This window comes from Tiliqua scincoides, chromosome 13 (assembly GCF_035046505.1).
Source record: "Tiliqua scincoides isolate rTilSci1 chromosome 13, rTilSci1.hap2, whole genome shotgun sequence".
Lineage (NCBI taxonomy): Eukaryota > Metazoa > Chordata > Lepidosauria > Squamata > Scincidae > Tiliqua > Tiliqua scincoides.
The window spans coordinates 3,491,131-3,503,403 of NC_089833.1; the positions used below are offsets into that span (position 1 = coordinate 3,491,131).

A 12,273-nucleotide genomic window follows, 5' to 3' on the forward strand; every position below is an offset into this window, starting at 1 on the left:
GAATGATTATGGGGACAGGGGATTCAATAAGGGGGGAGGGGCAAAAACAAGAAGGAAAGAGGAGATGGATTTAACCCTTTCAATGGCTTGAGAAACAGGTACAGCCTTCTGCAGGCTGCCTCTCTCTCTCTCTTTAAAAAGATCATTCTCCCCCTGTCCCCATCCTGTCCAGCTTCATCTGTGGGGAGATGGGAAGGGGGTTAGCAAGTTGGGCTTTCCAAGGGAGTGCTTGAAGTTTATATACAGTAGGAGCGCGGGGGGGGGGAAGGGGGAACAAGAAAGAAAGAGGAGATGGACTCAGCTGTTTCAAATGACTGCTTCTCCCTCGATCAGACGCCCCCCTCCCACACACAGCTCATGTCTCCTGCGTCCTGCTCTGTCTTGGGTGCCACTCCAGAGGTGCCTCCGTGGGCGCTGGTGCTGAGCGAGGGGGGAGCTGCTGATGGCTGCGGTGCCGGATGCCCCTGCCCTGCCCTGCGCAGCCCAGCCCAGCGCATGGAGCTCCTGCAGCTGGGCAACAGCCTGAAGGAGCACATGGAGCGCACCCGCAGGCAGCTGGAACGCTCAGCAGCAGCCCCACCTGCACAGCCTCCTCTCCGCAGAAGATCACTTGCTTGCTCGCTCTCTCCCTCCCTCCTCCCTCCCACAATAGCGATTGGCTGGCTGGCTGGCTGGACTCACCCCACCCTCGCTGCTTACCTGCCCCGGAGATAAGAAGGGGCAATGATTCAGGCTGCTTTTCTGGGAAGAAATTTTTCACCTTATAGGCAAGTATCTACGGTAACTCTCCAATTGATACAGAAAAAATTTATATACAGAAACTAATACAGAATATATATCTCTGTATCTGTATGTATATCTAAATTAAAAAAATAAAAGGACAAAAATATACAAAACTACCATCCACCTAACACCAGATATTGCAATAAGTAGTCTCAAATAAAAATACAAATGGACTAGTAACTTGGAAAAAAATTGAAAGAATATAACACAGAAAAAAAGAAAAAAAAACCACTCATGGCATCAAGATGTCATGTGCTCAATCCCAGCATCCCCCGTTCAAAGTCAAGGAAAGGGGGGAAAAGCTTCTTGCTTGTTAAAGTCTCCCTAATTATCATTCCATATGGGAAAAAGGCAAGGAAGCTATAAACCCCAAACAATTCAAAAAATTGTTTAATCTTTTAATTTAATCTTTTAATTAAAATCTTTTAATTTTTTTTTTAAGGAAAAGAAAGAAAAACGAAGTTCACTGAACTCTTCATAGCTTTCAAGTTGTGTCATTTCAAACTGAGAAACATCCACGATATTGGCTGCACTCCCAGGCAAAAGAAGAGGGAAAAACAGTTATTGTACTTTTCTTTAGGGCCAATGTAATTCAATGCTCTAAATAAATCAAGGCATATACATACATAGCCCCCACCCAAAATGAAAAGAGCATATAAATCATATACAGGTGTCTGCCGCTTAACAACCTTCTGCTTAACAACGAACCACATATGAAGGTAGTCAAAGCACAACAAAGAGGCTCTTAATAGGGCAGTTGGGTCTCCCGCAGCCTGCAGCAGTGTCTGTTCATACAAGGAAGAGGCCATCTATCTCCAGTAGCCTGTACCACCAGCTAGTTTCTGGCAGGGAGTTTCTGTTTACACAACAAAGGCAGTAGATTCGGCTGAATGTTTGCTTAACAATCTAATCACGTAACGGGTGGAGAACGTATCCCCATTATTAAGTGGTGCGTACCTGTAGTCATGTATGCTCATGTTCCACATAGCCAGTCAAATTAGAAAAAAAAGAAAAGGAAAATAGAAAAGGGAAGAGGAGCTTTCTAAAAAAAATCCTGCAAGCTAAATAAAGTTGCAGCAGATAAGATATGCAATAGGAGTTTTACAATTCTAAGAGGATGGATCAGCTTGTTGTAGACCAGTCAGGAGAGATTTTGCAGCAGTTGGAGATTCTCCACAGTTTCAATTCTCCACTCACGATTACACAAAATACAGCAGGGACTCGTATTAAATGTGACCCCATCTCTTTTGCAAGTCAATGAGATCTGTTGAACTCGGCCCTCTGATTCATTGTTTCAAGAGGAAAATCCAGGAAAATTGAAATAGGAGAATTCTCAGGTGAAGAATTCCCAGGCCTCCAGTGAAGCACTTTCCTCTGTGGGGCTGATGGCAGGAAATAATTTCTCACATGGGCTTTGAAGTGGAATGACCCACAATCAAACAGGTGCAGTTGAAGTGGCTTTATTCATATGATCCCAGATGGCTTGAGTGCAAACTGGACAGGCTCTTTGTAGCTGAAGCTGCAATTCCACAAGCAGCTGTAGGGTCTCCCAAAGAAGATGCTCAAAAAACGCTAATATTTCATCTTGTTGAATTTGACTCACAGCTGTGTCTGCGTCACCATCTTGAAAGCCACCTGTTAGCCAAAAGCGTGATAAAGACCTATTCTCTCTGGCTGTCAATGAGCTTCTTTTCCACAGCAGTGACCTGACTGCAACATCTCCAAATGGAGTCAGATCTAGGCCCAGGAGTAATTGATTTACAAATGTGTATCCTGCTTTATCTCCTGTAGGCATTCAAAGTGGATTTCACTCATTCTTCACAGAGGGTTTCTCCCAGGTGTGGATTTTTTGATGGTATGCTAGATGGATGCTGCAAGGAAATCTCTTCCCACACTCCTGGCACGTATATCGCTCCTTCCTTCTGTGGCTACCCCGATGAACCGTAAGGCTCCTGCTGCCATCAAAGCTTCTTCCACACTCCTGGCACGTATAAGGTTTCTCCCCAGTGTGGGTTCTCTGATGGTTTGAAAGATCGTTACTCAGACTGAACGTGCTTCCACACACTTCACACTTAAATGGTTTCTCCCCTGTGTGGACTGCCTGATGGGCTCCCAGTTCAATTCTCGAAATGAAATTCTTCCCACAGTCTTCATATGTACATGTTTTTTCCTCTGTATGGGTTTTCTGATGGGCTCTCAGGGCCTTGTTGCTACAGAAGCTCTTCCCACAGTCTAGGCATGTATATGGTTTCTCTCCTGTGTGGGTTCTCTGATGGTCCCGAAGAGTGCTGCTCCTGGGAAAACTTCTTCCACACTCCTGGCACGTATACGATTTCTTCCCTTTGTGGACTGCCTGATGGGCTCTCAGTTTGATTCTCGAAATGAAGCCCTTCCCACAGTCTTCACAGGTTTTTTCCTCTGTATGAGATTTCTGATGGATTCTCAGGGCCTTGTTGCTACCAAAGCTCTTCCCACAGTCTTGGCATGTATACGGTTTCTCTCCTGTGTGGGTTCTCTGATGGACCCGAAGATTGCTGCTGCTGGTAAAACGTCTTCCACACTCTTGGCATGTATAAGGTTTCTCCCCTGTGTGGGTTCTCTGATGGTATAAAAGGCCACTAAGCTGACTGAAGCTCTTTTCACACTCTTGGCACTTATATGGTTTTCCCCCTGTGTGGGTTCTCTGATGGATTTTTAGGTTAGCACTGCAAATGTAGCTTTTCCCACACTCTTGGCACGTATAAGGTTTCTCCCCTGTGTGGGTTCTCTGATGGTATAAAAGGCCATTGCGGGTGAAGCTCTTTCCACACTCCTGACACGTATACGGTTTCTCCCCTGTGTGTATCCTATGATGGATTCTCATTACGCCTCTGGAAAAGAAAGTCATCCCACAGTCTTGGCATGTATATGGTCTCTCCCCTGTGTGGGTTCTCTGATGGTATAAAAGGCCATTGCGGGTGAAGCTCTTTCCGCACTTGTGGCACGTATAAGGTTTTTCTCCCCTGTGGATTTTGTGATGGTCTGTAAGTCTGCTTCTTGAAACAAAGCTCTTTCCACACTCCTGACACATATATGGTTTCTCCCCTGTGTGGGTTCTCAGATGGATCGTAAGGATGCCTTTAAAGCGGAAGCTCTTTCCACAATGCTGACATGTATAAGAATTCTCCCCTGTGTGGGTTCTCTGATGGTATAAAAGGCTATTACAATAACTGAAGCTCTTTCCACACTCTTGGCACGTATAAGGTTTCTCTCCTGTGTGGATTCTCTGATGGTATAAAAGGCCATTACGATAACTGAAGCTCTTTCCACACTCTTGGCACATATAAGGTTTCTCTCCTGTGTGGGTTCTCTGATGGACCCGAAGATTGCTGCTGCTGGTAAAATGTCTTCCACACTCTTGGCACGTATAAGGTTTCTCCCCTGCATGGGTTCTCTGATGGTATAAAAGGCCACTAAGCTGACTGAAGCTCTTTTCACACTCTTGGCACGTATAAGGTTTCTCTCCTGTGTGGATTCTCTGATGGTATAAAAGGCTATTACGATAACTGAAGCTCTTTCCACACTCTTGGCATGCATAAGGTTTCTCTCCTGTGTGGATTCTCTGATGGCTGAAAAGATGGTTACTCTGAGTGAAGCTCTTTCCACACTCCTGGCACATATAAGGTTTCTTCCCTGTGTGGGTTCTCTGATGGATCCTAAGGATGGATTTATAGCTGAAGCTCTTTCCACACTCCCGACATGTGCTACGTTTCTCCCCGATGTGGGTTTTGTGATGGTTATGGAGGCTTTTGCTCCAAATAAAACTCTTTCTATACTTCTGGCACGTATAAGGTTTCTTTCCTATGTGGGATCTCTGATGGGTTGTAAGACTGCTGCTGTGACTGAAGCTCTTTCCACTCTTCTGGCACATATATGGTTTCTCCCCTGTGTGGGTTTGCTGATGAATTTCAAGGCTTCTCCTCGAACTGAAGCTTTTCCTGCACGCCAAGCACATATAGGGCCCCTCCCCTGTGTGTGTTCTTTGCTGTGACGAATGTGCCAGTTGCCACTTCCTTCCAATTTGGTTCCAAGCTGACGCTGCCGAAATAAAGAGAGAACTGTTATAAGATACCAAGGAAAGACTCTCTAGCCACTTGGTGAAGTCATGGTCCCCCCTTCCTTTTTTTTTCTTTGTACAGGTTAAGGACCAGAAAAGCCATATCAACCAGGCCATGCAGAACAATCCTGCCCATAGGGTTGCCTAAACAGCCTTTCCTGACCAAACTATTGAATCAAATCGAGGTTACAAAAGGAGACATTTCAGAACCTTTTGAGAAAATAACCTTTTGGCCCAGGTGGCATTCACCCCAGAGCTCTTAAGGAACTCCAGAATGAAGTTGCTCATCTTCTGACTAAAGCATAACCCTTAATATGACTACGGTGATAGAGGACTGGACAGAGACAAAATCTTAAAACATATAGAAGAACAAGCTTTGCCGGGGGAAAACCAGCATGGCTTCTGTAAGTCTTGCCTCCCAAATCGTCCTGTTTGAAAAGGTCAACAGGCATTTGGATCTGGGCAAACCCATGGACATTATATATCTGGATTTTCAGAAGGCATTTGACACCGTCCCTCACCAAAGGCACCTGAGAATCTCCACAGTCAGGAAATAAGAGGGTGGGATTAGGAACTGGTTAAAGAACCAGAATGGTGCAAATGGGCAATTTTCATAAAGGAGAGAGGTGAAAAGGGCTGTGCTCCAAGGATCAGTCTTGCGATCAGCGCTTTCCAATTTTTAAATAAATGACCTGGAATCAGGAATAAGCAGCAAGGTGGACAAGTTGATGGATGACACTAAACTTTTCAGGGTGGTGAAGTTCAGAAGGGATCTTGAAAAGCTCCAAAAAGATCCCTCTAAACTAGGGAAAGAGTAGCAAAATGGCAGCTGCTCTTCAATGTAGATGTAAAGTCATGCACACTGGGGCAAAACATAAACATTTCACATATATGCTGATGGGTTCTGAGCTGTCTCTAGTGGACCAGGAGAAAAAACTTTGAGTGCTGGTGGACAGCTGGATGCAAGTGTGGACCCAGTGTGCGATGGCCGGGAGGACGGCCAATTCCATGCTTGGGATGAGTAAAAAGGGGCTGAGCAATAAACAGCCAATATTATTGTGCCATTGTACAAATTGATGGGCCACATCTGGAGTACTGTGTACAGTTGTGGTCACTACATCTCAAAAAGTGGAACACGAAAAAGTGCAGAAGAGAGTGACCAAAATGATTAGTGGGACACGGCTTTTTACCAGAACGTGATAGACCTTTGGTCTGACCTAGAGGGGATTTTGTGGTCTTACACAGAACATGCGAGTCCTGAACCCACAGGCTGGGAGGACTTAGAGCCAGAGACTAATTTGTAATCCCCCTCTCAATGAAATCTACAGTTAAGTTTGCAGATTTCCACCTGGAAATACAGAGTGGATTTCCTCCAAAAGTTTTGGATCCTTAATGGATCCACATATGGAAAAGAGGGGACATATGGCAATGACTTAAGGGGAGGAACTTCAATACTTGAGGAAAAGTCCAATGCAGCCAGGTACAGCCAGGGATGGAGTTAGGTTGGCATCATTGGGTCTCACTGCTGACCCCTGACATCACCAATACGCCCACAGCCTTCATGTGGTGGCATACATTTTGGTTCTAGAAGGAAGGTGCCTCAGGGTGGGGTGGGGGGACATGATTCAGACAGATAAAATTATGAATGGGGTGAAGAGGGGGCAGTTCTTTTTCTTCTTGCACAATGTGGGAACTAGGCGTCGTCCACTAAAATTGAACGGAAGGAAAGTCAGAACAGAACAAAGGAAATATTTTGTTAGCCAGTGCGTAATTAATTTGTGTACCTCCTTGTCCCAGGATGTCATGATGGTAGCTGGACTAGATGTTTTTAAGAGGGGGACTGGACAGATGGCTGGAGGAAAAATCTACCAGAAGTTACAAGCTGTGATGACTATAGGATACTGAAGTTCCAGTTTAAATGTAGTTAACACCAAAAACGGTTTTCCTACCTTCACGCGGCCAAACAGTGTCATTTCCAAGCCTCTTGGGACAGAAATAGTTCTAAAGACCCACTTCTGGGTTGTGCAGTGGTTACTCCACCCTCCCACCATCACCCCTGAGTGCATCGGTATAGACACTACACCACATTCAGCCACTCTCGTGCGGCTAAATGTGATGAACTAAAATTTTACATCTGATTAGTAATCTCTTCCTCAAGAACAGTTCACTTCATCACTCCACCCTGTATGTCACGCAGGAGAAAATGCCCCGTGTCCCCAGAGACCTCTGCCTTTCCTCTGCTCTTCTCCCCTTGGAGCTCACAACGCTACTTCACAACGCGTTCAGGAGTATTTCTGGTGTGTCTCTCCCAGGCATCCTCTGACACAGAGAAGGAGAGCACACAAAGGGGCAAATGCCCTCCAAGACCAGCTCACCTCCTCCAAAAGAAAGCAGCAGGTGTCTAAAACCTTCCAGAATAGTAACCCCACAACACCCCCTGGCTGGGGCGAGTTGTCTATTGACTACAGTAGACTCACATACATACTGGATCAGAAAAGGAGGATGTGGGGCCATTGGGTGTGGGACAACTGTGCCCAGGACACACAGTCTTGCCGCCAACACCCTCTCCCCGGCAATGGCCAATGGAGCAGATATATCCACCTGGGGGCCCCCCTTACCTACAACGGTAACATTCTCGTAATTGTCCATCATGACAGCCTCATACAGACACCGTTGGCGCTGACCCAGCACAGCCCACTCTGCACTGCTGAAGTACACAGCGACCTCCGAGAAGGAAATGGGCTCTAAAGAAAAGGGAGAGAGTCTTTATGAACAGGCAAACCTATCCTATCAGAGCAATATGGCTCTCACAGAGCAACTTCACGATGGGCAATTTCACAATGGAGAGAGGTCAAAAACGGTGTGCTCCAAGGATCTGTCCTGCGACCGGTGCTTTTCAACCTCTTCATAAAAGACCTGGAGACCGGGGTGAGCAGTGAGGTGGCTAAGTTTGCAGACAACACCAAACTTTTCCGAGTGGTGAAGACCAGAAGTGATTGTGAGGAGCTCCAGAAGGATCTCTCCAAGCAGGCAGAATGGGCAGCAAAATGGCAGGTGCGTTACAATGTAAGTAAGTGTAAAGTCATGCACATTGGGGCAAAAAATCAAAACTTCACATATAGGCTGATGGGTTCTGTAGTAGTAGTAGTTTGTTTAACGGTCTCAGCCCAGCATAAAAGTAGCAATACAGCTTTATGGACGTATCGTAACATAACAGTCATAACCAATCTCAAGGTCAGTTTAAAAAGAAAAAATTGATTAGATATTTCATCAGAATACACTTAAAAATGAACTAAGACTTGCTATTGGTTAGTAAAACCCTGTAATGCTAAATTAATAAACTAAAACTATAAATTATAAGACTTTCATTCAATTTATCAAAACTGATAGATAGAAAATTCTCACATGCCAATAACTCCTGGGCTAAATAAGGGAGGCATCATTCTTAACCATCATTCTACGGACATTTATTGCTTCCATGAGGAATTTTGCAACCATGTATGTAGTGGTTTGATTGGTATGTGGTAGAAGCAAAGAGGTATAGTATTGACTAGTGCGGCCTAAGTTCAGCGCGGATGTCTTTATAAAAGGAGCATCTCAATAAGACATAGTCTTATTCTAACTTATTATTAGACTAATAATAAGTCTTATTATTGAACTAATAAGTTCAATAGTCTCTATTTCTTCTGCACATGGGCAGAATCGCTTAGAAAATGGAATTTTCTTATAGTGGCCCTCCAATACCACTGAGGGTAACCCCCGACAGCAAGCTAATGTAAAAGCTTGTCTGTATTTTGGTATTTCTAATGATGTAAGATAGGATACTGGAACAGCTAGGTACCTGAGGTTCTCAGAAATATAAAATCCTGCTACCCTAGTCTAATGGGTTCTGAGCTGTCTGTGACAGATCAGGAGAGAGATCTTGGGGTGGTGGTGGACAGGTCGATGAAAGTGTCGACCCAATGTGCGGTGGCAGTGAAGAAGGCCAATTCTATGCTTGGGATTATTAGAAAAGCTCTTGAGAACAAAACGGCTAATATTATAATGCCTTTGTACAAATTGATGGTAAGGCCACACCTGGAGTATTGCGTCCAGTTCTGGTCGCCACATCTCAAAAAAGACATAGTGGAAATGGAAAAGGTGCAAAAGAGAGCAACTAAGATGATTACGGGGCTGGGACACCTTCCTTATGAGGAAAGGCTACGGCGTTTGGGCCTCTTCAATCTAGAAAAGAGACGCCTGAGGGGGGACATGATTGAGACATACAAAATTATGCAGGGGGTGGACAGAGTGGATAGGGAGATGCTCTTTACACTCTCACATAACACCAGAACCAGGGGACATCCACTCAAATTGAGTGTTGGGAGAGTTAGAACAGACAAAAGAAAATATTTCTTTACTTAACGTGTGGCTGTTCTGTGGAGCTCCTTGCCACAGGATGTGGTGCTGGCATCTGGCCTGGACGCCTTTAAAAGGGGATTGGACAAGTTTCTGGAGGAAAAATCCATTACGGGTTACAAGCCATGATGTGTATGCGCAACCTCCTGATTTTAGAAATGGGCTATGTCAGAATGCCAGATGCAAGGGAGGGCACCAGGATCAGGTCTCTTGCTATCTGGTGTGCTCCCTGGGGCATTTGGTGGGCCACTATGAGATACAGGAAGCTGGACTAGATGAGCCTATGGCCTGATCCAGTGGGGCTGTTCTTATGTAATACAAAACACATGTATCTGTGGTAGTGGGGCAGCCCTCTATTTTGGAATAGGGACTTCCAAAGCTCTTCCCTGGGCGGGGGTGCAGGAGAGTTTGTGGTATGGTTGACCCATGTGGCCGGCAGAACACATGGAGGATCTCTGTGTGTTTGGCAGATGGAAAATGGGCACACCCACACAGGTCACAGAGGACCATATAGGGGTCTGAGACAGGTCACCTCTGAAGCATCCACCTCTTGGACAATATGCTTCCTCCCATATCCGGCAGAAAGTATTTTGTCCATTTTCCCACAGCCAGCCCTGCTCCAAAGAATATGTGCCTCCTCACCTTTCCTGCCACCTCCCCATTTAGCTGCTTAGGAAAGCCACAGGGTGGGCAGGGAAAAGAAAATGAGGCTGGCTATTCTCAAGCTGCCCTTTGACAGATCGCGACTTCTCCACCTCCCCCCCTCCCCGGACCTCTCTCTTGCTCACACACCTTCACACAGCCACCCAAGGGCATCTCACAGCGATTCTACAAGGAAAACCCCACATGTCTCCTGAGAAGGGGAGCACAGCTCTGGTCCCCTGGGAGATGTTGGAACCCTGTGGGAGTACCCAGACACCAGATGAGGCTCCCTGTGCTTGCATGGAGGTGTGAGAAGCAGGAACAGGCACTCTGTGCCTTTGGTGAAGCTCCCTGCACTTCAGCAAGAGCAGCCCATTCCATGCTGAAAGGGTCCTCCTCTAGACCTGGTGGCCTCCTGCCCATCAAGCTGAGCCCCATCCCAACCCTCCACTGGCTTTCCTGTTACAAGGATGCCTGCTGGGGAGTGTCTATGAAGGGGCCAGGGGGCTGTCTTGGACCACACGCTGAACTTTTCACTGGGGGGCCAAGGAGAGGCGCCCTCCTCAATACTCTGCCTGGGGAAGAGTATATACTCTGCCTCAGGAAGCAGTTGGACTGGAGGGGCTCACCATGCCATAAGACTAGAAGTTCTCCAACCATCTGCACTTTGTCCCAGCAACTAATGGTGCTCACTGAAGTTTTCATATAGATTTGAATCAGTGCTATTCAAGTAGTCTGTTGCCATTCAAATAGTCTTTAGTACACTCCAGAACAGTGGTTCTCACTCCTTTAGCACCGGGACCCACTATTTCAAATGAGAATCTGTCAGGAAGTAGTGGATCATTAAGCAGGAAGTGACATCATAAAACAGGAAAATTTTTAACAATCCTAGGTTGCAATCCTACCCACACTTACCCTGGAGTAAGTCCCATTTATCACCATTGTTAAAAGCATCTTCACAGTAGCCTGTACAGATCTATGACATTTCATCAAATTCTGTTACATACCATGGTAGCATCAAGTCTAATATAATAAAAATAAAATATTGAAATGAATGGGGACCCATCTGAAATTGGCTCACAGCCCATCTAGTGGGTCCTGACCCATAGTTTGACAAAACTGCTCCAGACTATTCAGGGTTTAGCGGTTCAGGAATTGGAGTTAGACCTGGAAGATCCAGGTTCAAATCCCTGCTGAGCCACAAAACGTCCTGGTAACCTTTGGCCACTCACTCTCTCTCAGCCTCACCTACCTCACAGGGTTGTTGTGAAGACAAAGGAGGGGGGAGACAAAGAGGAGAGGAACTATATACATCACTCTGCCTTCCTTGGAGGAACAGCAGTTTACAAAAATAAAAATGTGAAAAATAAATAAAATAAACCAACACCCAGAGCCACTTAACAACTTGTGCAGGGATACATGTGCTGTTCTCTCTCAGGCACCTCCTAGCAAATTATAAAGAAGAACCCAAACAGCTGGCCTCCAACCTCCTCTAAAAGGTAGCCAAAGAAGAAGATGCCCAGAGCCGTCCAGCTGCAGAACAGCACAAGATTCCCCACCCAGCTTCAGGTCCCCCCTCAAGAGAGGCCAGATCTGTGCTGGGCCAGAGAGGGAAGATGGGAGGGGGACATCCGGCATAGGACCACCCATGTCCAGAACATGCAGCCTGCCCACCAACACCCCAGGGTGCCTGCCAATGGAGCAGAATTCCCGCCTGGGGCACCCACCTCTGAAGGGCCAGAGGACCCTCCTTACCTGCAAGGGTGACAGGCTTGTCCATCATGATGTCTCCCCAGGTGGCTCAGGGCCAGCCTTGACCCAGCAGAGCCCCCCTGACTGCTGAGATATGCAGGGAATTAAAGGGGCTCAGAAAGAAAGGGGGAGACTCTTTACAGGGGGATCAGCCCAGGCTGGGAGGGCAGTCCTGGGGCGGGAGGGGAGGGGAGGGGTCTGCGTGCCTCCTCAAGATGCCAGCCCAGGAATCTCCTCCTGGGCAAGGGGGGGGATGCTGAGGGTCTCCTCTGTGATGCCCCCAGCTGGCACCCCACGTGGAGGAGGGGCCAGAGCTGCCGCTGACCTGCCTGGCCAGCTGGAGCCCTTGCACTGCACAGAGCAGCAGCCCCCCTTCCTTCCTGGGGTTTCCCTGCGCAGCCCAGAGCCCCTTCCGCTTCCGCCGAGCCACCCCCTCCCTCTCTGGGGGTGTCAGCCCTGCTGCCCCTCCCCCTCAAGTCACAATCCTGGGACACCGCAGGGCCTGCTGGGAAATGGAGTCCTCAACCCTGCAGTCCACCTGCAGGTGAGCATCTTCGCCCTGCATCCCTGGCCGCAGCCCTCCCTCCTCCTCGCCTCCCAGC

At 47.1% G+C, this 12,273-nt stretch overlaps 1 protein-coding gene across 1 annotated transcript; it reads right to left on the bottom strand.

Annotated features, from left to right (window-relative positions):
* Positions 1-1,344: 1,344 nt before the first annotated feature.
* LOC136663714 (zinc finger protein 850-like) lies at positions 1,345-12,058 on the bottom strand. Its single transcript, XM_066640587.1, has 3 exons — positions 11,675-12,058; positions 7,498-7,623; positions 1,345-4,860 (listed from the first exon to the last, which is right to left on the bottom strand). Exons 1-3 carry the CDS (start codon positions 11,700-11,702, stop codon positions 2,591-2,593), a joined length of 2,424 nt encoding a protein of 807 aa, XP_066496684.1. The 5' UTR covers positions 11,703-12,058; the 3' UTR covers positions 1,345-2,590.
* Positions 12,059-12,273: the final 215 nt, after the last annotated feature.

Excerpts from the sequence above, each read along its gene's own strand:
- LOC136663714 (XM_066640587.1), bottom strand. The coding sequence starts at position 11,702 with ATGATGGACAAGCCTGTCACCCTTGCAG. Across the intron at positions 7,624-11,674 it reads CAAGCCTGTCACCCTTGCAG|AGCCCATTTCCTTCTCGGAG; the intron begins GTAAGGAGGGTC and ends CCTTTTCTTTAG. Across the intron at positions 4,861-7,497 it reads CGAGAATGTTACCGTTGTAG|CGTCAGCTTGGAACCAAATT; the intron begins GTAAGGGGGGCC and ends TTATTTCGGCAG.